Here is a 26,936-nt window from a genome sequence, read left to right on the forward strand (position 1 = left end):
CCAAGAATAAGTGTTGATAAGGATGTGAAGTCAGAACCTCCTGCGTTGTTGTGGGCGTTTAGAGCGGTGCCATTGCTTTGAGAAAATAGTCTGGCACTTCCTCAGTGGGTTAAAGAATGAGTTATTCTGTGACCCAGCAATTCCATTCCTGGATATATACAGAGATAACACATGTCCTCACAAAAGCTTGTACATGAATGTTCATAGCAACATTATTCACAGGAGGCAAAAAGTGTCCATCAACTGATGAATGGTTATATAAAATATAGTCTATTTATACAGTTGAATATTATTCAGCCCATAGAATGAAGTACTCACATGCTACAACATGAACGAATCTTGAAAACATTATGCTAAGTGAAGCCAGACACAAAGGCCACAGATTGTAGGATTCCATTTGATTGTAGGATTCCATTTATATGAAACTAGAGGCCTAGTGCACAACATTTGTGCACTGGGGGTGTGGGGGGGGGGTCCCTCAGCCCGGCCTGCACCCTCTCGCAGTCCGGACCCCTCAGGGTATTTCCGACTGCCGGCTTAGGCCTGCTCCGGGGGAGCAGGGGTCCTTAGCACTGCCGCAGAGTCGGGAGAGACTCCCACGACCGCTGCTGCCCTCGCCAGCCGTGAGCCCAGCTTCTGGCTGAGCAGCACTCCCCCTGTGGGAGCGCACTGACCACCAGAGGGCAGCTCCTGCATTGAGTGTCTGCCCCCTGGTGGTCAGTGCACATCATAGTGACCGGTCGTTCCACTGTTTGGTCAATTTGCATATTAGGGTTTTATTATATAGGATCTTCAGAACAGGCAAATCTACATGGAGACAGGAAGTAGATTAGTGGTTGGGAGGAGCTAGGAATTGAGGGAAATGGGGAGGGGTTGCTAATGGTTATGGGGTTTCTTGTTGGGTGATGAAAATGTTGTAAATTTAGACTGTGGTGATAGTCATACAACCGTGTGAATGCACTAAAAACACATATGTGAATTGTATGGTTATGTGAATGATATCTTACCCAAAGCTGCTATTAAAAAATTGTAAAACAAAGGATCATTGTGTTTTCCTCTTTAAACTAGATTGGGATGGAGGCATGGGAACTATTGATAACAAAGGTGCAGGAGCAGTGGGGTCATTCTCAGGGCAAGAACTAGCGCAGGTGGCAGGGGCTCCAGGAGGAGGCGAGTGAGGTGCTAGGATCCCAGGTGAAGCACCCTTAGGATCAGGAGAATAGTAGAGTCCTAAGGGAGTTTCACCTTAGGACTCCCTCTGGATGCTTAAAGGAGATTTCTATGAGTTACATATTATACAATGAGGTTTGATGGTTATAACAGGATAAGATTTTGATTCTGACTTTGAAATTCTGAAAAAATGTTTTAGTTCTTGCCCCTCTCCCCCACCATTCCATCATTTTCTCTGGACACGTCTCTGTATCAGCCTCCATTAAAAAGTGGTATGTAGTTTGTTCTTGGCTAAACATTTAGTCATTTCTAGGATGAAAATATTTTGACAGCAAGAAGTTATTGAAATCACAAGCATTTTGATTGACAAACGGTCAATCTTTTTTTTTTAGATGCTCTTAGAGAAATTTATTGAAGAATGCAGGTTCCCTCCAGTGCCAGATGCTGTTTGTTGCTATCAGAAGTGCCATGGATATTCCAAAATCCAGATATACATCACAGATCCAGACTTTAAGGCAAGTATGACTGTGCATTAGGACGTTAACTTGCACCGTTGTGCCTTACAATGAATTTAGAACCAATCCTTTAATTGGAGGCACCCAAGTTCTCTGGGGTACCAGCAGTTTTATGTCCTGTTGCCCACTCCTCCCCCTGGACTTCTTTAAGTCTGCATCATCTCACATGGGGACCCAGAGCCACTGAAATTAACACTGAGGGCCAGTTGGCTAATTCCATTTCCCCTTTCTAGCCACTGTGCCATCAACTGCCTATTCCTAGGAACACAGGAAACAAAACAAGATTATTACCTCTGATTTGTTGCAATTCTGTCTCTTGTAAAATTGGACTCCAAGAACAAAAGGCCATTGTTAACCGCTGAATTGGCTCTCAGAAACCTAAATTTGAGATCAAGTCTGGCACATAATTGAGTGAATAAGTTACTGGGCCTTAGTTGATTCAAGAAGATAATAAGCTGCCCATTGTGGCACGGTCCCTGGTTAGAGCTGAGATGGAATATTGTTTATAAAATATTTTATATGTTGTAAAGAATAATGCAACTGTAAGCTATGAAAGTGAATATGTCAGCCAAGCTCTGTATCTCTGGCACTTGGCATTCTAGGTACAGAGTAGTATGCTCCCCCATGAGGAAATGTATCTAGTTGTGTCTACCAGAGGAATGCAAACAGCTCACTCTTTATCTTAATACTAGAGGCCCAGTGCAACAAATCCGTGCATGGGGAGGGGTGTCCCTCAGCCCGGCCTGCACCCTCTCCAGTTGGGACCCCTCAGGGGATGTCTGACTGCTGGTTTAGGCCCGATCCCACAGGGACCACTGGCTCCTAACCGCTTGCCTGCCTGCCTACCTGCCTGATCGCCCCCTTACCGCCCCCCTACCGCCCTGATTGCCCCCAACTGCCCTCCCCTGCTGGCCTGATCGCCCACAACTGCCCTCCCCTGCTGGCCTGATCGCCCACAACTGCCCTCCCCTGCCACGACCTGCCTCCTCCGCTGGGACCAGCCTCCGAGCCACGCAGAGCCATGGGACCCCCAGGCCTCACCACGCAAAGCATGCGCCGGGCCCGCCTCCACTGTGCGTGCGGCCATCTTGTGATGACATGAGGGCGTGACACCACCTAGGCTATTATTAGTATAGATGCATTGTGAGTGAGTTAGAGAGAGAGAGAGAGAGAGAGAGAGAGAGAGAGAGAGAGAGAGACAGCACCTTTAAAATGTGAATTAAACATTGTTTTAACCCCCCAGGGTTTTATACGAATCAGCTGTTGCCAGTACTGCAAAATAGAATTTCACATGAACTGTTGGAAGAAGTTAAAAACAACAACCTTTAATGATAAAATTGACAAGGTAAGGCTAATAAGATTCTCTGGGTGTTTTGTTTTTCTAATCTTTTTAATGATTTCAAAGAGAGGGAGAGAGAGAGAGAGAAACATCAGTGATGAGAGAGAATCATTGATTGGCTGCCTCCTTCACACTCCCCACTGGTGATGGAGCCCACAATCCAGGCATGTGCCCTGACTGGGAATCAAACCGTAACTTCCTGGTTCATAGGCCTACAGTCAACCACTGATCCCCGCCGCTGGGCACTGTGGCTGTGTTTTTGTGTCTGAATTGAGCTTTCCTGGTACATATTCTTGTGACAGAGGATAAAGACCAAGGGCCAGTCCATTCAGCATTTCTTACGCTTTTGTTGGGACATGCTTGGTGTATGTCCTGTCAGCTCTTCTTGCACTGACCAAAGCAAGTCATTCCTTTTGCAGGGAGGCTCCGCAGGTCCCATGGCAACAAGCAGGGACTTTCAATGCCGCCCTGAAGGAGGTTTCTGATGACATTTTAACCATTCCTGATGGTTACAGTAGTATACATGTTTAGATTGATTTTGATATGCAGCACTCTTTTTTTTTTTTTTTTTTTTAATCAAATAGGATTTTCTACAAGGAATTTGTCTTACCCCTGACTGTGAAGGTATCATCTCTAAGATTATCATCTTCAGCAGTGGTGGTCAAGTTAAATGTGAAGTAAGTATCTAATTAAGGGGAAATCTTATTAAATTGACAATGAGAATGCTTATACCTTTTAAAGCATGATTTAAATTTATGAAAGTTGTATGATTCAGATTTGTCTTTTCTAGGAAACAGTTTCTTAATTTCAGACAATATACAAACAATTAGGATATGAGAATGCTTCTTTGCAATAAAGGATTCTCACATTCTTTTATTTCATAGCAGGAAAAGGAGGCTTTTACAGTTTAGTTTTACTGTTATCACTTCTTTTATAACCTTGTTTTCTTTATTCCCAGTAAATTTCTGGGTGTTTGGGGGTAAAGGTACTTAGGGTGGGGAGGAGTGTCTTAAGGGATTGATTACCTTTACCTGGTCTATATGGAGGTGGCAGGAGTGGGTTGTTATAATGATACTAGGGGCCCAGTGCATGAATTCATGCACCTTGAAAGTAGCTGTGGGCTGCAAGGCTACAGTGGGCACAGAGGCGGGTCTTGACCCATCCTCCACACCCCTGCCCGGCCCCTCCTTCCACGGCTGTCTGCTGGCAGCCCCACTCCCACCACCGCCGCTCCCACGCACTGATGGCGCCAGCCCTGCTCACACCCACTGACAGCGCGGAGCGATTGGGGCTGGCGCCAGCAGTGGGTGAGAGTGGGACCAATGCTGTCAGCAGGTGTGAGCAGTGGCTGCTGCCCCGATCGCCCCTCAGGAGTAGGGGGAGGTGGAGAAGCCCTTGGGGGCAATCAGGGGCGGCAGCCGCCACTCACACCTGCTGATGGCACCAAGTTTTCGGGGTCAGCGCTGGGTGCCAGCAGCAGGTGGGAGCAGCAGCTCCGGCAATGGTAGCGGGTGTAAGCGGGGCCAGTGCTGGCAGCAGGTACCAGCGCCTGGCAGGATCGTGGCACATGGGAGCAAAGAATTTTCAGTAACCACTAGAGGCTCGCCCCAATGACAGCATCTTGGTCTTGTGCCCCTGCTCACCTGCTCCACCATCCTGCCACGGTCGATGCCTGCCATGTTCCGCACACGCCCCCTGGTGGTCAGTGCACGTCATAGCAACCAGTTGTTCGGTTGTTTCGCTGTTCAGTCTATTTGCATATTAGGGTTTTGTATATATAGATTTGTAGTTTATTTGATCTCCGCTTACTTTTAATTTGAAAAACATTAAAACATCTTGCTAAAGTGTCTGTACTCTCTTGTTTCTCTTTTCAATACATTGTTTTATTAAAGTTTTCTGGGCTTTTGTCTGGGTCAGAGCATCATCCCTGTTTTCTGCCAAACTGACCATTGACTGTGTGTGCTTCTGAAATGCTTGTTTCTTGTGGTTTTGTGCTTTATGTCCTGGGAGTATAAGACAAATTTCTGGTATCTTTGTTTTATTTAAAGTTTGAACACAAAGTCGTAAAAGAAAAGAAGGTTCCATCAAAACCTATTCTGAAACAGAAATGTTCTAGGTAAGATTTTTAACAATCCATCACTAGCTTCATGATGTCTTTTACAATATAATTTCTAAATTATGCTGTTTTCGAATTGGCTGTGCACACATGTCCAATTAAGTGGTTTTAAAATGCCTTTTATGGATATTTAAAATTTAAAGAGAACTAGCCTGGAATGGTTAAATACTGAAACGTGAATCATAGACTTATTTAGTGGTTGAATTTACAAGTAAAATTATGACATTTGACGTTGTGAAATGACGTTTCATTAATAGATTTGGCAGTTGGATAAAAATTGTATACTTAGATCGCAGGTGTTTAAACTTTAATTCCAAAAGCATAGTTTCTTGTTATCTCTCTTCAGCAAACATTTTGAACCAGTGACTTATTTCTCACACTGAAATAATCAATGTACTGTCAAAATTATTTCCTTCTTTGTATTTTCTTGTTCAGATCAAATAATTTCAATGTTTTTTGCTTTTCTTTTTGGTCCTGCCTCTTGTTTTCCATTCTGATAAGTGATTTTTTTCATCATTGATGACCAAGAAAAAGCAAAAGAAAAGAGGAACAGACTTATTTGTTGAAGAGAATTCATTGTAACCATATTAACCAAATTCCGTAGTTGTGGGCCATTATTGGGATGTGAAAATAATAGTTTACTGTGGGATTTTTAATTTTAAATAAGTGTGTACATGTATTATCTTGCAGAGTAATTTTTATTATTCCTATTCACCTTAAGCAGTAACTTGTGAACATGGAAATAATATCTGTGCCATCTGTATGTGCCATCCTTAGTGAAGTCCCTCAGTCCCCTGAAGCCCTGGTTTTCATGCAGCAAGTACCGTTAGTTTGACTGCATTAACCACGTGTCAGCAACTTTTGATCTCGAACAGAAGATGCAGGCTAAGCTCTGACTAGAAAGGAACACTCCTAACTTACTGCTTAGAGAATGCTTTCTATAGTAGCCAAAGGAAAATAGTTGGATTTATAACAGGTGAATTATCACTAATTGTAAATGTTTATCAGCCTAGAGAAGCTAAGACTGAAAGAAGACAAAAAATTGAAGAGAAAGATCCAAAAACAGGAAGCAAAAAAATTAGCACAAGAAAGAATGGAAGAGGACTTAAGGGAAAGTAATCCACCCAAAACGGAAGAGCAGAAAGGTATGCTGGAGTCCAAGGCATAATAACACTAATGTATTCTCGCCTAGACTATAAATGTGAATACTCATCCTACTGGGACTTAGGTTAATTGTTACTGAATTGAAATGTAGGTTTCCGTTAATATTTTAATACTGTCACGGGAGCAAATGGTACACAGAGCACTGATTTTGGAAGCAATATAAAGGGATTCAAAACACTACCTGCCACCAAGCTGGGGCAGACTGTGAGTTTACTCTTTGCTGAACTGAAGGTGGAAACAATATTTGACGATGGTCTGTAGACTCCACTATGTGGATTTAGGTCCTAAAACTGTGAACTATGAAATCACTACTACTTATCTGAAGTAATGCTGAGTTTAAATGAAGCTATTCAGAAAAGGTACCGTAGAGATTGCCTAGGACAGCCTTTTTGTTTTATGTTCATCTTGTCATCATTCCATGATCAATGTGGGAACATAGCTGGTAATTTCACTATTTCTGTGGACATGTTGGTCTGTATGTATACTTCCAGTTGACTGGAAGTAAATTATTCTCATTTTCTACGATGGCCATCTATAAAATAAAATATTTCCTCTTGCTGTCTTTATTTTTTTCATCTAGTATTCCATTAATGTTTCAACCAAAATGATCTTTCTTACTGAAAAAGTTTTCAGTGAATGTTGGTATTTTAACTTCGCGTGCTACAAGAGGCTAAATGGCCATCCTGTAGGAAGAGAGTGGACAGGACGATGGCCATCCTGTAGGAAGAGAGTGGACAGGACGGTGAACTTCTGAGATATTTTCTGACTAGTAGTCAATGAGTCCATAGGTCTGCAATTTAGGATCCAACAATAAGATGAGTAATAAGAACTGCCAAATATTAATTGAATCTGTAACTGAATAAATGATCCCTTTAACTCCAAAAAACCCCTTAGTATTCTTAATGACTAAACATGTTTACTGGGTATAAACATGTTATATTGGATATAAAATTTATAATTTTAGGTAGTTGATGAAGCTGGGTTAGAATGGTTGAGGGCCGAAACCGGTTTGGCTCAGTGGCTAGAGCGTCGGCCTGCGGACTGAAGGGTCCTGGGTTCGATTCCGGTCAAGGGCATGTACTTGGGTTGCGGGCACATCCCCAGTGGGGGATGTGCAAGAGGCAGCTGATCGATGTTTCTCTCATTGATGTTTCTAACTCTCTATCTCTCTCCCTTCGTCTCTGTAAAAAATCAATAAAAATATATTTAAAAAAAAAAAAGAAGAAGAATGGTTGAGGGAAGTAACTTTATTTTAAAAGGATACAATTTCAGATGTTACATGAGTGGTACAGAGTGAAGGAGATAAGGTACTTTTTCTGTGTTTTGTTGAACATGAACTTCTATATTTTTTAAAGGTATTGTTAAATACAGGGTGGAGCAAAAACCCTTGTGACTGAGCGAAACACAGAGTTTATTCTTGTATTATTTATTAATTATTGTATTATTTCCTATATGAACAACTGTACACGTACTTTTGCCCCACCCTGTATTTAGATTCCTAATTTAAAATTTCTTGAGTTGTTTATTTAAAACAACACGAAGAATTCATCTGCGCCATGTTTATATTGCTCTGTAATGTTACAGCATTTCTCTCAAAGTTTCTATCTCTGCAGGTTGGTCCTATTTCTCACTGTAACTGACCGCTGTGGTTTATCCTTAGAAACTGTGGCCAGTGCTGAGAGCTGTCAGTTCCTGGACGACAGGATCTTGCAGTGCATCAAGCAGTATGCCGACAAGATCAAGTCCGGGGTGCTGAACGCGTCCACGCTCCTCAAAGAGCTGCTCTCCTGGAAGGTTTTGAGCACAGAAGACTACACCACCTGTTTTTCCAGCAGAAATTTTCTAAATGAAGCGGTGGACTATGTCATTCGTCACTTGATTCAAGAAAAGAATAGAGTCAAAACAAGGATATTCCTGCATGTTTTGAGTGAACTTAAAGAAGTGGACCCAAAATTAGCTACTTGGATCCAGAAACTTAATAGCTTCGGTATGTCATTCACTTTTAGAGATGCAGTTTAGTAGAAAGGACACATGTGGGCCTCAGAGTCTTTTTTTGTTTTCTTGTCATTATTTATGATTTTTTTAAAAGTAGGACTACAAATGAGTATGGTTAAAAATACTGTTTTTCCAACTGACAATTTATAGCTTATTTTACAGAAAGGTTATAATATACACTTTCAAAAGGTGTAAACACAAAAAAGTTCAGTCAGTTAGAAAATCTAGTCCCGTATTATGTTAAGTATTTGTAAACGTGTAAAATGTAAGAACTGTAAATACTGGGCCCAGCCATGGGTACATAGCACCCCTGTCCACCCCCTGTCGTGCCCTCTGGGTTCCTGTGGTTCAGAAGTCTGATTCCGTAATGGAGAAGTTAGAGGGAAGAATGGATGGAATACTTGCTTAGGATCACCCTAGGCAAATCTGTGCTCAGGACTAACCATCTCTAAGGATGAGGAGAAAAGTACCTGTGTTGTTGTAAACCACGGGATTATAAAACTTCCTCTCTCTTGGTTTTCCTGGTTTGGCTGAGGAAGGCCCAGCCAGGCTCTTTGCCCAAGGCCCTCAAGAGGCACTGGGGGAGGCGGCTGCAGGCAGAGTTGTAGTCTAACCATTTCCTGTTTTAAAGGGTGTTTGGGAATATTACTTTTTGTGCATATTACTGATGTTTTGTTACTATGGAGTATGTGTAGTAAAGCATTATAAAATCTTGCTAGTTTGTACTGCTTGGAATGAAAGTCATTATGAATTAGTGAGAAGGTTATTGCTGTATCTGTAAAGGAATTTAATTCCTTTTTCTAAGTTTAATAAAAATAACTAATAGAAGCCTTTGGCCCACTTTATTCAACTAATAGGTATGAATTATTGCAATTAGCATGTCCATGTTAAGTGGTGTTTATGAAATGTATAGTAGCTTAAACAAGTTTATTCTCAAGTATTTACATGTTTTCACTGCAATTGTAAGCAAACTGTAATGGAACCATTTTCAAGATGTGAAGGTGAATGTGGTTTTGCAGTAAGTGGTTTTCCATCTGATTTGGGTTTTGTTTTATCACAGGCTTAGATGCCACAGAATCTTTTTTTTCTCGTTATGGAGCATCTCTCAAGGAGCTTGATTTTAGCATCATGACTTTTCTCTGGAATGAAAAGTATGGTCATAAACTAAACTCTATAGAAGGAAAGCAACTGGACTATTTCTGCGAGTCGGCATCATTGAAGGAAGCCCGGTGTCTGATTTGGCTGCTGGAAGAACACAGAGACAAGTTCCCAGCCTTGCACAATGCGTTAGACGAATTCTTCGATATCATGGGTATGTGAGTCGAGTTTCAGTTTATGTTATACCTAAAATTGGGGGGGGAAATGTGTATTTGTGGAGGGTAGTGATTAAGAATAGTACTTTTTTTTTATGTTAAAACCTTTTTATTCTATGGAACTCAGTGTTGTGGACATATTCAGATCACTGTTCTCATCTTAGATAGTTTGACAGTGTAGTGGCAGAGCTTGCATGTTGACAGAATTACGAAATGGGTTTGATCTGGAGCAGTCAGGAAAATGGCTGCAGAAGGTGATGTTTTCAGAACCTAAAGCAGACAGACGGCACCTCTGCTGTGGGAGGAGTGGGAACTGCAAGTCAGGAGGAGTGGGCTCTGGCTCACTTCTCCCCTCATTCCTTAAAAAGCTTGTTGTTGCGCTGCTTTGCGGCCCATGCTAGGTGTTAACAAGGAATTCAGGAATGCTTCCGCTCTTCCCTGCCCTCGGGACCTTTTGCTCTACAAAAGGGAATAAGATGAATATACGTATAATGTGGGGGTAAGCCCAGTGAGAGAAGAGTGGGTAAGTGGGTTCAGACGTCGGAGTGAGCCACATGCATTCTCCTGGGAAGAGGAAAGCCTGGTGTGGGGGTGGGGTCCGAGCTGGAGGTGGAATTGGACAGAGTGACCACCAGGCCTAGAGAGGATGGAGGGCAATCAGGGACCTGTGTGGGTAAGGGCTCGGAGTGCAATTTGGCTGAATATGATAACTGGTGGTTAATTCTTTAGCTTCTCTTGATTCATAGCTTCTTCTTCATCAAAATAAGAGACTTTGGAGTCAGTGATCTGTGTGGTCCCATTTTGCTTAAATTATAACATTTTAGATTCTAAATTAATTTGAATTTCTTATTTTTGCTATTACATGTATGTCTTAGGGTAATGCCTCTCCCCTTCCCCCATCATCAGAAGTTGACTTTATTGTTAGGCATTAGACTTGGAAATTTCGTGGTGTTTGTTTTAAAATGTACATTAAAAGTCTGGCCCTGTACAAAAATGTCACATGTTACAAAGTTGAAATGCATGTGAGGAACCAAAGGCTTGCTTTTGCTGTGGTCCTTGTGAAGAGCACACCCCCGTAGGAAGGCTTTATTTCTCCAGGACTCTCTCCATGACTGGAGTGACAGGGCACAGACAGCCTGGATGTACTCCATCCGTTTGCTGCTGCTGCCGCCAGGAAAAGGCTGTCCCGGGACTGAGCTTGCACATCCCAATGCATGTTTGGGTCACACCACCGGACAGCTGAAAAGGACACAGCTCCCACTCTGTGCATTTTTCCGATTCTGGTGTTCTGTACCTAAAATGCGCAGACCACCGGGCTGTAATCCTTTCTCTGCTCTCGGCCAGAGAGTCGGAAGCCAGCAGCAAATGACTGGCCAACAGATTTTCAAGTCCCGTAGCTCTGCCTCTCACCTTTACCCTGACATTTTCAGTTTTGTCTCCTTTTGTTAGATGTACTTATATTTCTTTAAAGTTTAAAAAGTCCATGGATCTTGTAAATAAAGATATTCACTGATGTCACCAATGCTATGGTAGGTGGGAGCCCCAGCCTGCCTCCTGAAGTCGGGGTGCGTTTTCCCTGTTGGAATTTCTGTGTAGAAAGCCAAGAGGTCCCTTGAGAGCAATGTGTCTGAACTCGTTTACGTCCCACTTATTGAATTTATCTCGTCAGTAACATGGTTATATATCCGGTTTTTAAGCAGGAAGCCTGGAATTGGTCTCGATTCTTCCTTCTCCCTATTACTCCATACCTCGTTTGTCAGCAGTCCAAATGAGCTTCATCTTGGATCTCTCCTTCCCTGTCCATCCCACTTCCTAGCCAGGAGCGCGGCGGTTTTTCCATGCACTAGTCAGTAGCCTCCAAACTGGTCTCCATACCTAGACCCTCCCCCTCCAAATCTTCCTCCTACATTGCCTCTAGGGCAGTGGTTCTCAACCCTCCTAATGCTGCGACCCTTTCATACAGTTCCTCCTGTTGTGGTGACCCCCAACCATAAAATTATTTTCGTTGCTACTTCATAACTGTAATTTTGCTACTGTTAGGAATCATCATGTAAATATCTGATATGCAGGATGTACTTTCATTGTTACAAATTGAACATAATTAAAGCATAGTGATTAATCACAAAAACAGTATGTAATTATATATGTTTTCTGATGGTCTTAGGCGACCTCTGTGAAAGGGTCGTTTGACCCCCCAAAAGGGTCGTCGTGACCCACAGGTTGAGAACCGCTGCTCTAGGGACTCTTGAGGAACATCTGTCTGATCCTGTAACTATTCTTTTTGGGAAGCACTTGCTTAGTTTGCCTACAGATTAAATTCACATCATGTACCTGGGCTCTTCGTCACTCTGCCCATCTGCCTTCTGAATCGACACCACACCAATGACTGTGTCCCAACCTGCACTGTGCTTTCCTGCCTCCTGTCCTTGCTCATCCAGTTCCTCCAGCCACATCCCACCCCGTTGCGTGTTCATTTCAAGCCCCTTCCTCCCCAAGCCCTTGCTGATCCCTCTGGGCCTCTCCCCTTGAAGACTTCATTATTCCGTCAGCTTTGCTCCCATGTATTTATTGTGGGAGTTAGCACACTGGGTGGCAGGCATCTGCCTGGTTGTCTTTTTTGTAGAAACAGGTGTGTGGGTGGCAGGGACTGTTTTGTGCATCTCTATTCCCAACACCTGGCATAGAGTTTGGCACCTAGAAGGCACTCAAATTATGCTGAAATGGGTTGAAATTTTGTGGTTCTTTGAAGCTGGTCTCCCATTTAGTTAGCCATTTCACCCTTGCCTCCTAAACTAGACTTGTGTCAAAGCCAAATGAGGCATAGACCATAGTCTGTGTCAGTGTACCTGGGGTGGTTTTCTTTAAAGCTACAGTGCAGGGGTGGGGAATGCCTGGCCCGCCAAGGCCCGAGTAATCATGTGGTCCGGCCCTGCCAAGGCATCAGGGGTGAGTTAATTGAATGTTTGAACAAATAGAGCAGGCTCATTTTTAAGTTGATAATTTGGTGTGGCCCACGAGTGATGTTATAAATAGCCAAATGGCCCTTGGCAGGAGAAGGGTTCCCCACCCTTTTGGGTGTATTATATGGCGATGTTAATGCTTCGCTTGCTCACAAAACGGTCTCTCTTCCTGCAGACAGCCGCTGCACTGTGCTGAGGAAACAAGACAGCGGGGATGTGCCAGTGAGTCATTTGATCACTTTAAATGCTGTGTTCTGGTTTGTGTTGGCCAAAGGAAGGGGAGGACCCAGGCCAGTGTAGTTCCATCCTAGGTGGCACTCCCAGAACCCAATCTGGAGGACTTCCAATAGCATGTACTATTTCATTAGGAAGTTAATCCCAATCTGCCCCTTGGAATTGGAACAAATCAGCAAACGCTGAGGCTTACATTAGACAACGGCCTTAACGTTTCACAACTAATAAATGTTAGTCTTAGAAATAGGAAAGCAGTTCTTGAATAATCCCCTGGCATAAAAATGAAAAGTTACCTGTAATTGTGAAAATTTTCATGTTTTGCTCTTTAAGAAAAATAAAGGGACTTTGTTTTGAGTGCCTCCAAATTGAGTTTAACTTAGAATAATGCCAGAGTTGTCTTCCTTAGTAGGTTGTGGCAGTTTTCAAACAGAAAATTGCTTGTTTACTGACTTTTTAGGATCAAGTCATCTATACTTGAGGTTTTGTCTTAGTCCAGTCTGTCAAGTATTGCCCAGCTACACATGGAAGCACAACTGACACCCTGTGAGAGGTCACAGCTTCTCCTCAGTGCACTGCCAGTGCTCCAGTGTCTGGCCAGGTGCACGTGTCTAGTTTGCCTAAGTAAAAGGAAAATCATGAAAATACTATCAGCTAGGGGAGGCTAGGAGACTGTCTAGGGCGGGGGGATAAAATGGATACATATGTAATACCCTTTGTAATACTTTAAGCAATAAAAAATAAAAAAAAAGAAAAAAAAAAAGAAAATACTATCAGCATGTACCTGGAATTATCTTAAAAGTCTGATATAAACTATTGAAAATGAGTTCAAAATGTTGGAACAATGTAATTTCAGTTATAACATTAGGCAACATTAAACTTTTTCTTAATTTCTGTTATAAATCATAACAATAGGGCTTACACACTATAGTGTTATTTTTGTTAAACATTTTATGTAATTCAACTTATGACCAGTCTCAAAATCATGGTATGATACATGGTAGCTTCATAGTGCTGTTACTTGAGTGTTCAGCGATTTCTTTCTCCTTTTTTAGTTTAATTCTACCAAGATAAAAAACAAAGGCAAGAAAAAGAAGCCAAAAGATTTAAAGGTATGGAGTATTTTCTGAGTTAATTCTTATGTAAAATAATTTAATATGTAAGTTAGAAGTAACCAGTTCTTGGGATATTTTGAAGCATTTTGTTGAGATGAGTTTCTAGGCTTTAAAGATATTTTGGCAGTCTTTGAATAAATTCAAGGTTCATATTGTATATAAGTAACACTTAAAAGAAACTTTTATTTTTATTGTCCTTTTTATTTTCTGAAAATTTCTGAGTAAAGACAATTTTCATAATGTGGAATTTTGTCTGGATGGTTCTAGAACAGGGTGACCAAGACAGCTTTGGGGTCAGCTAGACCTGAATTTATAGCTTGGCTCTTGACCAATTATTGTGATTTTTATTGCTGTTTCTATTATCTCTGTGACCTTGGGCAAGTTATTTGACTTCCCTATGCCCTATGTTACCATTTGTATGATGACATGATACCTCTTATCAATAACAAAAATATTCAAAATAAAGGTGGTAAATACTAACCATTAAAGCAGAATCTCAGACTTGATAGGCTCCCTTCCTTCCTCTCACCCAAGGCCGAGCTCTAAACCCATGAGGTCACTAGTGGGCTCTTCATAGCTCTCATGTATTTGAGGGCTCATGTTGGGGGCAGGTGTGGAAACAGTGAACAAATATTACAGGAGGATGAGAGCAGTCAGTAAAACTAATGGTTCCTGACCAGTTTGGCTCAGTGGATAGAGTGTCAGCCTGCGGACTGAAGAATCCTAGGTTCGATTCCAGTCAAGGGCATGTACCTTGGTGTCAGGCACATCCCCAGTAGGGGGTGTACAGGAGGCAGCTGATTGATGTTTCTCTCTCATCAATGTTTCTAACTTTCTATCCTTCTCCCTTCCTCTCTGTAAAAAATCAATAAAATATATTTTTTAAAAAAAACTAATGGGACTTTTAAACTGAGTGACACTTAAATTTTTTTGGAGTGTGGTAAGCTACCTAAATGTTAATTTGGGCCTATTTATGGTTGTTGAAACTTTTATTATTAATGTGTTCCTATTCAAAAGACAATTTAGATAAGTCTCATATATTGTCAGTTTGCATGCTTATTTATGTAAGCAGTCATCAGTATTAATGGCAATTTTAAGGTAGAACATTATTGTCATTCTTCTGTCTTTTAAACCAGCCTATGTTAGTTGGGTCTGGAACAACTTCAGTAACACCTAATAATGAGACTATCGCTTCAGGTGAAGACCATAAGTAAGTACAGTTTTTAAATTTTTGCTTCATTTTAACTCAAGTGTTTTAAGCGATGTTAATTTAATGTACTTTACATTTGTGCTTTCCCTAACTTCTCTGTCTAAAGATATGCATCTATGACAACAACCTTATGTGACCATCTTGGTTGAATTTATAGCATGGCTTGTCAATGATGAAAATTCATAAAAACTGCATTAAAATCACAAGGTTGTCCTAGCTGGGTGGATCCATTGGTTGGAGTGTTGTCCTCTATACCAGAAGGTTGTGGGTTAGATTCCCAGCCATGGCACCTACCAAGGTTTTAGGTTTGATCTCTGGTCAGGGTGTGTACGAGAGGCAACTGATCCATGTTTTTCTCTCCCTTTCTCTCTAAAACCAGTTAAAAAAAACATATCCTCAGGTGAGGACAGTAAAAAAAAAAAAAAAAAAAAAAAAATCACAAGGCTGATGATATTCACTTGATAAGTGTGAGAACCTACTATGTGCAAGATACTATGGGGCAATCCTAGAAAATGTTCTTTAAAATGTTCATTGTGCCGAAACCGGTTTGGCTCAGTGGATAGAGCGTCGGCTTGCGGACTGAAAGGTCCCAGGTTCGATTCCGGTCAAGGGCATGTACCTGGGTTGCGGGCACATCCCCAGTAGGAGATGTGCAGGAGGCAACTGATCGATGTTTCTCTCTCATCGATGTTTCTAACTCTCTATCTCTCTCCCTTCCTCTCTGTAAAAAATCAATAAAAAATATATTAAAAAAATGGTTTAAAATGTTCATTGAAGAGAATGTTCTATTGATAATTACTGGCATATTTGCTAAAATAGGAGAAATGGAGATGTTTTGGAAGTTATATATGAGGTAATAGTTTAACCTTAAATGTTAGTGATTTTTAATAACATCTGGTTGTTGAAGCTGAGTTTTGAAGAAACAAATAGACATAAGTAGAAATAAAACTAGTCAGTAGCAGTGACCTTTTTATATCATATTCTTTTCTGGGCTAAAAAACACACAAAAAAAGTTTGGGGTTTTTTCTACATTTCTTAAAGAGGTTGTGTAACAGTTGTTTTGCACAGTCATTTTCATGGATTCTTTAAGTGGAGAAATTGTTTTAAGTTAAAATTATAATAGCTTATATTTATATTACACTTATACCAGGCATTATTCTAAGAGCTTTCCATATAGTACAACTCATTTAATCCACTCTTTCACCCTAGGAGATAATTATTATTATGTTCATTTTATATGTAAGGTAACTAATGCACAGTGTAGTTGCATGATGTGCCCAAGGACACAGAGCTTGTAAACAGCAGAGCCGAATTTTAAACCCAGCAATCTGGTGGAGAGCCCACACTCAAACTGCATCTTTGTAGAGTGCCAAAATCATCCCCTTTAAAAAAAAAAATCTTTTTATTAAGTACCAGTCTCTATTTCACTTTAAATTAATAGCAGTTATAATAAAACTTTCATTGTTCACTATAACAAGTTACAATCAATGCAACATTGATTCTTTTTATTTTTTTAAACCCGGGAGTTTTAAAAAATGTGCTCTTGGTAGCAAGAATAAGTAGGTGATTAAAAGTGCTTATTCAGTAGTCAGGCGCATCTACTTTTTGACTGTAATTGTGGAAGGTAACTTCTCTGCATTAAATTCTCTGGTAGGAGGTTTTTGTTTCTTTGCATCATAATACCACATAACATGCTACTATCTTTATGTTTATTTCCATTTAATGTTGGTGAGGCAAAAGTAGGTTTGTAGTTGTGAGTACATGAAACAGAGTTTATTCTTGTATTATTATTTATTAATTATGGCATTATTTTCCATACAAACAACTGTAACCTACTTTTGCCTAACCCTGTATTATTCTCGGTCACCTAAAGCTGGGTCAATTATTCAAAAAAAAAATTTTTTTTTTAAATCAACAGACGCAATTCAAATTCCGCAGGCCCGTTTGTAGTGCCTGACCACCTTCGGCAAGATGTAGCAGAATTCGAAGCTCTGTATGGACAGCATAGCAATGAGTATGTTGTCCGTAAAAAGAAGCTGTGGGACATTAACCCAAAGCAAAAAAGTTCAACTCTATATGAGTGAGTAGAATGTTTCTACAACAACTATTTTATATGGGGGCTGCCAGTTAAAGGTGTTAAGTTGTTTAATTTGTGTCCCAAATGATTATTAACACATTGTTTGCAGGTAGTTTTTATCGCGCGCTAACAGGTGGCGCGGGCCATTTTTGCTAATTTTTTGCTCAAATGGCAACGTTCAGTAAAATTACGATAACTTTAGTTTACGTATTTATACGTTACCCGCATTCTACCTCTAGTCTATAAAAAACGTATTAATACGTGTCCCGCGCTCTACTACACTAGTAGAACGTATAAATACGTAAAACGTGTAAACACGTTTCCCACATACAATGTGTTAAATGAATCAATTGATGGCTTGTAAACTCTGGGAAAGGAAAGTGTTTTTATAGCTTTTGTTCAGTATTATACAAATAAAACTGAGGGTTTTTAATTATTAAATTTAAAATCCTAATGATTATTTTGTCAGTTTGAGTTGCTAATGTGGATACTTCCTGCTTCCAAAACTGTCCTGCTACGTCCTGATAGGACTGATAAAAGTTTCCAGCCATTGCCGAAACCGGTTTGGCTCAGTGGATAGAGCGTCGGCCTGCGGACTGAAGGGTTGCGGGTTCGATTCCGGTCAAGGGCATGTACCTGGGTTGCGGGCACATCCCCAGTAAGAGATGTGCAGGAGGCGGCTGATCGATGTTTCTCTCTCATTGATGTTTCTAACTATCTCTCTCCCTTCCTCTCTGTAAAAAATCAATAAAATATATTAAAAAAAAAAAAAGTTTCCAGCCATGAACGTTTCACCATGAGTTTCAAGTTACACATTTGACAAGGGGGAGAATGATTATGTGATCTCATTGTCCTTATGTTGATGGATGCATCTGTTTGGCATCTTATAAGTTCAGCGAGTAGCTTGGTGAAGTGTTAACCTTTTACCTGGAAAAGGATGCCCAGATCTTATTCTTACTTCTGCCTGATGATGGCTGTTTAGCTGGATGACCCTGTGTCCCTGTATGGTATCGGAGACTTGACCTCCTGACATTAACCTAATAAAAGAGAAACTGACTTTACTTTTGAAGTAACTTGGGTGTGAGTTACTTTTGGATTGAAAATGTGGATGTTAAATTAGCACTTAAGGCGAGTGTGAGTGGTTATCCTATATAATAAAACCCTAATATGCAAATCGACCAAACGGCAGAATGACCAGTCGCTGTGACACACACTGGGGATCGGGCCTAAGCCGGCAGGTGGACATTCCCCAAGGGGTCCCGGAGGGTGCAGACCAGACTGAGAGACACCACCCTCCACCCCCCACCCCCAGTGCACAAATGTTGTGCCCCAGGTCTCTAGTCTATGTATATAAGGGCTAAGCGACCGTCTGGTACCTATGACGCACACTGACCACCAGGGGGCAGACGCTCAACACAGGAGCTGCCGATCTGTGGTGACTTGGCAGCAGCGGTTCTCGGGTGACACACCCCAGAACCAGAGAGGAGGGAGCCCAATTCTTCGTGGGACTGTGCAATTCCACTTTTGGCTGTGGGTTATGTTATTGCTGGGGCACTGTCAGCCCTGAATCTCATTTACTGCCTAGATGCGGTAACCACAGATACCCTTCAAGCCACGGCACCACCCTAGGGGTGTGGCTGGCTGGGGAGGGAATGCGGGAGGTTGGCTCCAGGGTGTGTCCGGCCCAACTTGCCCAGTCCCACACCACCAGCCACCTTCTAATTAATTTCCTCTCAACGTGCACGAATCCATGCACCGGGCCACTAGTATGACATAAAGGAGTAAAGAGTTCAGAGAGATTTGGAATTACCATTTTGTGGTTGGCGTTAATAAGAAGTGCATGGTGTTTTCCTTAAGAAATGAAACTGAGGGCTAAGATCTGCAACAGAGAATTAAATCAAAAGCTAACTGTTCTGGAAAACCTTTCACTCATTCACAATTTGGTCATTCTGTTTTCCTCAGTTGCTGCATTCCTATTTAGTCTGGTTATATGTTCTTGGGTTCCTCGTAATGGTTTTTCTTTATTTTCTTTCATTTTTTTAAATATATTTTTATTTCAGGGAGGAAAAGAGATAGAAACACCAATGATGAGAGAGAATCATTGATTGGCTGCCTCCTCCATGCCCCACACTGGGGATTAAGCCCGCAACCCAGACACATGCCCTGACCAGGAATTGAACCATGACCTCCTGATTCATAGGTCAGTGCTCAACCACTGAGCCATGCCAACCAAGTGACTTTTTTTGAGGCCAGAAAAGTGGATAGAGTTAAAGTTCATTTTGGATTGCATTTCAAATAATAGTAATTATAAAAATTTTATTCCCAATAAGGTTATAATATCATTTCTTTGGACTAGACAAGAAATAGTCCAAATTTTGTTCTGCATTGAATATGTGAAAAATTTGTTGCTACTTAGCCAGTGGACAAAACCTGAAGGTTCTGTTTCTTTGAAAAAAATTTTTTCTGATTATAAAAGTAACTAGTGGCCCAATACACAGATTTGTGCACATTGAAAGGAAATTAATTAGAAGGTGGCTGGTGGGGCAGGACTGGGCAAGATGGGCCGGACATGTCCTGGAGCCAACCTCCCGCAGTTCCTCCCCGCACTGAACCTGAGGCAGTGCTGCAGCTCAAAGGGCGTATGTGGTCACCACAACTCAACAGTAAACCAGATTCGGGGCTGACAGTGCCCCAGCAACAACATAACTCACGCCGAAGGTGGAATTGCGCAGCCCCACAAGGAATCGGGCTCCCTCCTCTCTGATTCTGGGGTGCGTCACCTGAGAACCACCGCAGCCAAGTCACCTCAGCTCAGCAGCTCCTGTGTTGAGCGTCTGCCCCCTGGTGGTCAGTGCACATCATAGGTACTAGACGGTCGGATGGTCAGACAGTTGCTTAGCCTTTTATATATATAGATAATACAAATTCTTGAATTTTTAAAAAATAAAGTTGAAAGGACAAAATAAAAAATTATTTCTATCATCCAGATATAACCACAGTTAACTTTTGGTGTGCATCCCCTCAGACTTTTAAAAGTCTGTGTATAAAATAGGTTTTAAAATTTGCAAACTGTGGTTGTACTATATGCTCAGCCTTGTCATTTACCTTTTCACCTGAAAATGCACAGTGAGCATTTTTCATATTCGTGACTATTCTTCAGGAACGTGACCTTCTGGTTGCTGGATGGTTGTCACCAACTCGGCATCAGCACTTCGTGGCTGGCTGTGGAAAAGCTCACGAGGTCGCATAATCATACTGTCCTTGTCACATGTGTAACTTGAAATTTGTTGTTGAGATGGAGAGTGATTCCTTTCATGTGGTCTCTTCCTCAGTTACCCCATTTGGGATTTAAGTGTTTTCATCCAGATAGAACGTTTTCTGTTTCAATGATTTTCTTAAGTATTCATCATGGAAGTAAATACGTATACACCATTGATGATTGTTCTGCTCTTGCTCAGTGGCAACTAAACACCAACAGAAAAGGACTCTCTTCAGACAAAGGAGGGGAGGGTCAATGTTATTTATACTAATCAGCCTAAATCCTCTACAAGGATTACTGTTCCTGAGACTGCATCACTTGTTTCTTTGTACTTCACTCTCCTCAACCCCTTTTTGTTTTTAGAAATTTCCCATTAAAAATGAAGTTTGATGGGAATCTTAAAGCAAAAACATATTTAACATGTTATCTTGCAAAACATCATGTATGTAGGGAAGTTTCAATTGTAGAAATTATTCTAAGGGAACATAGTCATCAAAAAACACTCTAAGAGAGATGGGTGACTTTTCAGTATTGAGAGCAGCAGTGCTGACAGAGTGACATTGGGTCTTTATGCTTCAGAGCATCGGCCGTTTGCACAGAGGGCAGCCGTTTGTAATTGTTCTGTGCATTTATCTGCAGCAGCTTCTGCACAGAAAGGAGTTTTCTTTGCTTCAAAAAGTGTTGCTTTTATCTCCTAAATAACTTGTCTTCCTGGTTAAGATTAATTTACTAAGAAAGTTTCTCTGGAGATTTTTGCTCTTGAAAAGCCTTCTTAGTTGTATGTGGTATGTGTCTGTCTTGTTAGTTTCTCACTGTTACAGACTGAAGACCAAACTCACATGGAGGAGGAAGCCTTTCTGAGCCTGAGAAAAGATAGTGCCCAGACCTGGGGTGACCGCAGTCCAGAGCTGGAGGCAGATTAAGGGACCTGCCCTGTTTGTGGGTCTGATCCTGTACTATATTGGCTTATTGATCGGACATGATTGATTTCAATACCTCTGAATCACATCCTACTCTTAAACAAGAAATTACAATAGATGTACTAAATGCAAATTCCAATCAGATATTTTCTGGAAGTTTTATTTCCTCTTTTCACTTGACATTTTGTTTTTTCTCAGATAAAGTTTCTTTTCATTGCTTTTTAAATAGATTGTATACTTATATAATTAAAACGTATAAAGTAACTTTTTAATCCCTTTTATTTTTTTTTTTTACTAAAAAAAATTATTTTCTGAGAGAGAAACAAAACTTTATTTATAGTATCATTGGTTTCAGTTAGCCTTTCTCAGATTTAATATGAGTATAATATTTGTTGGGGAGGAGTTGAGATCAGCTGGAAGTGAAATAGTATTTGCTTTGGGAGAATTTTTTGGGAAATAGTATATTTCTAATGAACATGTACAAGTACTTATAATAACTTATATAAATGCAAATTTTTCCCCCCAGTTATTTCTCTCAGTTGTTGGAGGAGCATGGTCCCTTGGATATGAGTAACAAGATGTTCTCTGAAGAATATGAATTCTTCCCAGAAGAAACTCGTCAGATACTAGAAAAAGCTGGAGGTTTGAAATCTTTCCTCCTAGGATGTCCTCGTTTTGTTGTGATTGACAACTGTATTGCTTTGAAGAAAGTTGCATCACGGCTCAAGAAAAAGAGAAGGAAGAAAAACATCAAGACAAAAGTGGAAGAAATGTCAAAAACAGGAGAGTACTTACGAGTTAAACTGCCGCTGAATCCAACCGCCAGGGAATTTAAACCAGATGTGAAGTCCAAAGCAGTGTCCAGTTTATCTTCAGCACCAGCTTCTGAGGGTGCAAAACCCCAGCCTGCCTCTGCTGATTTTCCCAAACCAGCCTGTGAAGCTGAGAAGCCACAACCAGTGGTCAAGCCACAGCCAGTGGCCAAGCCACAAACAGTGGCCAAGCCACAGCCCGTGTCTGAGAATTCTCGCAGGTCAGTTTCAGAGGGCGAGAAGCCCAAAGAGGTCGCTCCCAGTCCTCCCAAAGCAGCCTCTGAGGATGCGAGTCGCCATCCTCAGGGTCGTTCGACCTCCATTTCTCCCAAGCCAGTTCATGAGGACATGAAAACAACCTATTGGACTCAAGCCCATGTGGTCACAGGGTACTGTACATACCTTCCCTTCAGGGCATTCGAGCTTGCCCCTCCACCACCAGCATACATAAGCATGGTCCCGACCTTGCCCCAGTACACTAACATTTACACACCGCTGGCCACCATTTCAACTGAATATCAGCTGCAAACATCAGTGACAGTGGTGTCATCTTACGTAGCCAATGACAGACCAGATCAGAGTGCTGCTGTGTATTTTGATGGTCGTCGTTTGAATGCTGAGCATGCCCCTGGCAACCAGATTGCCTCAGAAACACAGATCCTTCAGGACTCTTTGGAGATATCAGTAAAGTCACAGTACAGCACAGGTGGTGCTGATCCAGCCCAGAGTGAGCCCCGCAGAAATAATGGTCACTGTGGAAATTCTGCCCACAAGCAGGAAGCAAACCCAGAAAGGACCGGTGAAGCCACGAATATTCCACATACACAAGTGATTGCCATACAGGTAAGACTTACATAGAAAAAAGTTGTCTTAATACTGAAGTTAAATTTTTTTTTCATTTTTTATTGCCAATATATATACACTAAAATGATTGAACAAATGTGGTTACTAATGCTTTCACCTGAAAATGTCTTAAAAATATCCCTTTTGTAGGACATAATAGGTAATCTTGTCAAGAAAGAATTTTAGGGCCTAGTAAACAATACCCTTGTTTTCTACCCCAGTTTTTCCCCAGTTGAGAAACAAACTAGAGGAATCAGTAGATGTAACCAAACATCACCATGCAGAGTGCATGTCCTAACAGGAACCCCCGCTCACCAGTGTATGCCCTACAGCAGCGCTGGACCGGAGGCCTCCCAGCGTGGGTGCCTGCCCCATACGATGTAGAGAAGGAGGGACAGTGTGCTTCCTGCACACGCAGCTCCCAAGAGGAAGGGAAAGAGAGTCCCGGCTACACATGCATGCCCGGTTTCTCCTACCAAAACGGAAGCAGGAGGGAGTTAAGGCAACCAGATGGAGAGAAACAGGAGGGTGGTGCATAAAAGTTCCTTCCTAACAAGCATGAGAATAAATTTAGATGCCTCTGTAGTTAACTTTACTGGGCATGAATTCATTAAACCCTGATTGGATTATCCCCTACTCACTAGTTTTCTATTTTCTAGAAAGCTTTGAACTAATATGTTAATAGTAATGAGTCAAAATCATTTTTTTAAAAAAACAAAAAAGCTTACAAAAATTGTGAGCATGTTTTTAAATGGTATTACATAACGGACCTATTTTACCAGAGCAGTTGACATAGATTAAAATTTAGTGTTTGTTTTGCCCCAAAGGTGTCTGGGAATGTAGCACATCAAGAAGTCAATACTGAGCCATATGATCCGTTTGAGGCACAACAGGTGAGTCAGAGTTGTATTACACTGTGTAAAGGTTCGCGTGTCCTTCATCTAACTAGATGGGAATGACTGACTAGAACTGTTTTGGAGCCATCTACTAGTAATTCCATCTGAAATGTTATTATGGAATAAGCTTTAGAGAATAACCAAAAAAGTCCTGTTCTGTTTTTATTGTTGGAATTGGGTAAGGAGAAGCAGATGAAAAGGTAAGATTTTTTTCTAGCTTATTTATTTCATAGTATAATGGCTTTACTGTTTAACTCAGTGGTTCTCAACCTTCTGGCCCTTTAAATACAGTTCCTCATGTTGTGACCCAACCATAAAATTATTTTCGTTGCTACTTCATAACTGTAATGTTGCTACTGTTATGAATCGTCATGTAAATATCTGATATGCAGGATGGTCTTAGGTGACCCCTTGAAAGGGTCGTTTGACCGCCAAAGGGGTCGCGACCTACAGGTTGAGAACCGCTGGTTTAAGTGCTATAATGAGCCTGTATTAATTGATAAATAGTGCTTATTCGCATGAATGATATAGATCATATTACAAAGACCTTCACTTTCTAAAGAATGATTGAATTAGAAAATCTATTAATATAATTTACTGGCTAATATACCTTCAGAGAAAAGTTATTTGATCAACTCCATAGTTACTAAAAAGATACTGGCAACGGTTCTCAACCTGTGGGTCACAACCATCAGAAAACGCATACAGTGGGGCCTTGACTTACGAGTGTCCCGACTAATGAGTTTTTTGAGATACCAGCTGTCTCTCGGCCGATTTTTTGCATTGAGTTGATAGAGTAATTTGAGTTAACGAGCTCCTTAATGAGCTCTGTCTCAGAACGAATTAAACTTGTAAGTCAAGGCCCCACTGTATAGCATATCAGGTATTTACATTACGATTCAAAACAGTAGCAACGAAAATAATTTTATGGTTGGTGGTCACCACAACATGAAGAACTGTATTAAAGGGTCGCAGCGTTAGGAAGGTTGAGAACCACTGCTTAGAGTATGGCTTTTGTTTGTTTGTTATAAAGCTGGTTTGAGATAGTTATATATCTGAAAGCAATTCATTGATAATATTTTAACTTAAAAAAAATCAGCAACTATCCATTTAAAACACTTTAAACTAGAACCAAAGTAAAAAAAAGTTCTGTTCATATCTAAAATATGCATAAAATATGCAGCTTTTAAACCTAAAAAATAGTTCTTGATATTAATTGTTAGAGAATGACATTCACATCAAACTATTGATTCAATACCAAACCCTTCTAAGACAAATATTCAGAACTAGTTATAGTACAGATCGAAAACTTTAATTATAAATTCCGGTAATACAAATAACATTATTTTAAAAGAGCTGGCTTTGCTTAACAGTGTTCAGAAGTTTTTAATTCTTGAATCATTGTGGCATTTCCCTTGAAAATTTTCATCTGCCTTTTACTCTTCTTTGTTTATTTTAAGAGGCAGTTCAGGACAAGATCAGAAATAAGCATTTTTTGCTACTTTAATAGAAAACTTTGTAATTTACTTTTAGGGGGATATTTCACAGATTGAAAAGGAGTCCCACGTTTTACAAGAGCAGCTTAAGGAAGCCTGTGAAAATTACGAGCAGAGAAAACTGAAGGGCTCAGAAGAGACCAGGGACCTGGAAGAAAAGTTGAAAAGGAACTTGGAAGAAAACAAGGTAATGCTGTCTGAAACCTCTCTTTAAGAGCATGTGGCATCATTAGGAGCATGTGCTTGTGCAGCTCATGAGCTGAGCGTCTGCATTGTTGGCTACACAAAGGATTCTTTCTCAGTATTGCTTATTTCAAATTTCTCCAGGACATATTAAAGCGGCAGTGTCTTTGGTGGGGTTTTTTCAATGTTTAGGACCTCTGCAAGTCACCATATAAGAAAGGGGCTGTAAATCTGGGTTTTCATTTACCTATAATTCAGTCCGCTTGATTAACCAAAACTATTTCTGGTGACTAAGTTCCAAGTTAGTCTTGTTTATATTGAGAGGCAGTGTAGCATTAGTGGTTAGGAGTGTGAGGCCTGGAGTCAGACTGGCTGGGTTCAGATCAGACTGGGCCCTCTCCCAGTTCTGATTTGGGGCAAGTTATTAACTTCTCTGTGCTTTAGTTCCTTACCTGGAAAATTTGGACGATAATTGCTCTCATTTTGTGGGGTTAGATTAATATTTACAAAGTACTTAAAACTGGTGCATAGGAAGGGCTCTGTGCATGTTGGCTGCCACTGTTATTACTATTATTATCATCTTCATCGTATTCCTAAGTAAGGGTGAGAATAACACTTAGAGCTTATGCACCCCAGAACTGCAAAGCCACCCAGGGTGTCTTTTCTGAGTCTCCTGATCTTGAATTATGTTGGCTAAGATTATCAGTTACGTGTAACTGCTATTGGAGTGATACTAATTAGAGGCAAAGCCAGATCGAATTGGGGGGACGTGGGATTATAAATGTGAGAAATCGTGGTGTGTTTCTTTTTGAAGTACAGTCTTCCATCTAGAGCAGTGGTTCTCAACCTTCCTAATGCCGCGACCCTTTAATACAGTTCCTCATGTTGTGGTGATCCCCAACCATAAAATTATTTTCGTTGCTACTTCATAACTGTAATTTTACTATTATGAATCGTAATGTAAATATCTGATATGCAGGATGTATTTAGGCGACCCCTGTGAAAGGGTTGTTCGACCCCCAAAGGGGTCGTGACCCACAGGTTGAGAACCACTGATCTAGAGGTAACAGGGATGGTAGTCATTTAAGAAAGGAAGAGCCTGTTGCAGAAGTCTGGATCAGTAGCTGGGGCAATGTATTAAATAGAATAAAATTAGCTCAGGAAACTCGTTATTGAGCCTGGCCCGTGTGGCTCGGTGGAAGATACCTCAAATATTTATTTTGAAATAAAGTTGAGGTTTTAAAAAAGAGGTACAGAAACCAAATTTTCTCTAATTGAGAAAAAAGGATCATCAGAAAGTGATTATAATTCTCTCTCTAAAC

General features: G+C 40.9%; 1 protein-coding gene across 11 annotated transcripts in view; it reads left to right on the forward strand.

Annotated features, from left to right (window-relative positions):
* TTC3 (tetratricopeptide repeat domain 3) overlaps positions 1-26,936 on the forward strand; it is a 103,980-nt gene that overhangs the window by 58,460 nt on the left and 18,584 nt on the right. For 10 of the 11 annotated variants that reach the window (XM_059686431.1, XM_059686436.1, XM_059686425.1 and 7 more), the window contains 14 exons: positions 1,563-1,685; positions 2,929-3,030; positions 3,609-3,701; positions 5,073-5,140; positions 6,149-6,285; positions 7,965-8,291; positions 9,360-9,611; positions 12,748-12,794; positions 13,859-13,915; positions 15,055-15,128; positions 17,047-17,208; positions 21,911-23,039; positions 23,867-23,932; positions 25,469-25,618. In XM_059686431.1, coding sequence (XP_059542414.1) covers positions 1,563-1,685; positions 2,929-3,030; positions 3,609-3,701; positions 5,073-5,140; positions 6,149-6,285; positions 7,965-8,291; positions 9,360-9,611; positions 12,748-12,794; positions 13,859-13,915; positions 15,055-15,128; positions 17,047-17,208; positions 21,911-23,039; positions 23,867-23,932; positions 25,469-25,618 — 2,787 coding nt within the window. Of the gene's footprint in view, positions 1-1,562; positions 1,686-2,921; positions 3,031-3,608; positions 3,702-5,072; positions 5,141-6,148; positions 6,286-7,964; positions 8,292-9,359; positions 9,612-12,747; positions 12,795-13,858; positions 13,916-15,054; positions 15,129-17,046; positions 17,209-21,910; positions 23,040-23,866; positions 23,933-25,468; positions 25,619-26,936 lie in introns of all 11 variants that reach the window. The other variant, XM_059686426.1, reaches the window with a different exon arrangement.

Source organism: Myotis daubentonii, chromosome 3 (assembly GCF_963259705.1).
Source record: "Myotis daubentonii chromosome 3, mMyoDau2.1, whole genome shotgun sequence".
Taxonomy (NCBI): domain Eukaryota; kingdom Metazoa; phylum Chordata; class Mammalia; order Chiroptera; family Vespertilionidae; genus Myotis; species Myotis daubentonii.